The sequence below is a fragment of the Artemia franciscana genome, chromosome 7 (genome assembly GCF_032884065.1).
Source record: "Artemia franciscana chromosome 7, ASM3288406v1, whole genome shotgun sequence".
NCBI classification, from domain to species: Eukaryota; Metazoa; Arthropoda; class Branchiopoda; order Anostraca; family Artemiidae; genus Artemia; species Artemia franciscana.
Window position 1 is genome coordinate 50,576,524 of NC_088869.1, and position 2,363 is coordinate 50,578,886.

At 44.9% G+C, this 2,363-nt stretch overlaps 1 protein-coding gene across 1 annotated transcript; it reads left to right on the plus strand.

Annotated features, from left to right (window-relative positions):
• Positions 1 to 898: 898 nt before the first annotated feature.
• LOC136029718 (craniofacial development protein 2-like) lies at positions 899 to 1,873 on the plus strand. Its single transcript, XM_065708221.1, has one exon. It carries the CDS (start codon positions 899 to 901, stop codon positions 1,871 to 1,873), a length of 975 nt encoding a protein of 324 aa, XP_065564293.1.
• Positions 1,874 to 2,363: the final 490 nt, after the last annotated feature.

Sequence of the window (2,363 nt, forward strand, 5' to 3'; positions counted from 1 at the left end):
AGAAAATCCTGCGTCCCCTTCATTGAAAGTCTCTTCCCCCATGAGAAATTTCTCCATAGAAAGATCCTCCCACGTAATCCCCCCTCAACTCTCCCTCCCAAACCAAAAATATCCCCCTGAAAACGTCTGTACACTTCCCAGTAACCATTGCTATACGTAAACGCAGGTCAAAGTTTGTAACTTGCAGCCCCTCCAACGGGGACTGCGGGGGAGTAAGTCGTCTTCAAAGACTTAATTATTAAGTTTTTTGACTATGGTGAATAAAATGGCTATCCCAGAATTTTAATCCGGTGACTTTGGGGAAAAAATAAACGTGGGAGGGGACCTCGGTGCCCTCCAATTTTTTCGGTCACTTAAAAATGGCACTAGAACTTTTTAATTTCCGTTAAAGTGACCCCTCTCGCGACATTCTAGGACCACTGGGTCGATACGATCACCCCTGGGGAAAAAAATAACAAAAAACAAAACAAAAACAAAAAAAAGCAAATAAACACGCATCCGTGATTTGTCTTCAGGTAAAAAAAAATGCAAAATTCCACATTTTTATAGATAGGAGCTTGAAACTTCTACAATAAGGTTATCTGATACGCTGAATCTGACGGTGTGATTTTCGTTAAGATTGTATGACTTTTAGGGGTTATTTCCCCCTATTTACTAAAATGAGGCAAATTTTCTCAGGCTCGACACTTTTGATGGGTGAGACTAATCTTGATGAAACTTATATATTTAAAATCAGCATTAAAATGTGATTTTTTTTAATGTAACTATTGGTATCATACTCCGCCTGTAATCATACAGCCAGTCCCAAGCCTGGATAAAGGAGGAGGGTTTGGCGGCAGACTAGCAGCCTGCCCCTGGAAAAAAGATTTGCCATAGAACCGTCTAATTGAGAGCCAACATGATACCGACTATGCAACCTGCCGACGACTATGGACCGCCCCCGGACTCCTTGACGACGAATTCGGACCGCCCCCGGACACGATTTTTGAAAACGAATTGCGAAATTAAACTTGGTTTTTGGAACGTAAGGACCATGGTTCAACTTTCTAAAACAGAACAGGTTGTGAATGAGATGGACAATTATGGCCTTGACATCCTAGCTCTGTCGGAAGTCCGTTGGACTGGTGCAGGTAGTCAAACCCTCAAGAAGGGATCCACAATCCTGCACAGTGGCACAGAAAAAAAGAAAGAAGCAGGCGTCGCCATAATGCTGTCGAAATCTGCGTCCAGAGCCCTAACGAAATGGACGCCTATAAATGAGAGGATCATCGTGGCACGGTTCACAGGTCGCCAAGCTAAGTTAACAGTAGTCGCATGCTACGCACCAACTAATGAGGCAGACGATACCACAAAAGATAACTTCTACAACACCCTACAAGCTGTCGCCAAGGATATCCCCAGCCACGATCTCGTCTGCTTTGTTGGTGACTTCAACGCCAAGGTGGGGAGCGACAAGTCCTATTGTCCTGAGGTTCTTGGGAGCCAAGGCCTCGGCGAAATAAATGAGAATGGGATACTGTTAGTTGACTTCGCACTAACAAATGACCTTATCATCGGAGGAACCCAGTTTCAGCATAAAACTATCCACAAATACTCATGGAACTCGCCTGATGGTCGAACCCACAACCAGATTGACCATATCTTGATCAACAAAAAGTGGAAGTCAAGCCTTCAAGATGTAAGAGCCTACAGAGGAGCCGACGTCGCCTCAGACCACGCCTTGATGATTGCAAAGCTGTCCCTCAAACTGAAAGCCACAAAAAATCCCAAACCAAAGAGAAACCTGCCTACGACTCTGAAAAGCTCTCAAACGCAGCAGTTCGTCATAGGTTCAACATACAGCTTACAAACAGGTTTGAGAGCTTGGCCCTAGATTTGGATAGAGAAGCCACTGTGGAGACAACCTGGGCCACCCTAAAAGAAGCCTACAACCAGACAGCAATAGAAACAATTGGGCACAAAAAAAGACCCAAAGACGAGTGGTTATCCGATAAGACATGGACCATTATCGAAGAGCGTCGGAAACTAAAACAACGTCTTCTAAATGATGGAGATAACAGCGACACAGTCTTGAGTAACCAGCTGTATCGATACCAAGACAAGCTGGTGAAAAAGAGCGCAAGGGGAGATAAACGGAACTTTCTAGAACAAAAGGCAGCTATGGCAGAAGAAGCGGCCAAGCGCGGCGATTCCAGAGCCGTCTATAAAATCACCAATGAAATCATCGGGAAACGTCGCAACCTAAATGGACCAGTAAAAGACGGAAACGGGAAGACAGTCACAGCCCCCGATGAAATCTCTGAAGTTTGGGCCCAACACTTCGAGAAAGTTCTCAACCGACCTAGTCCTCCGAACACAGCAGA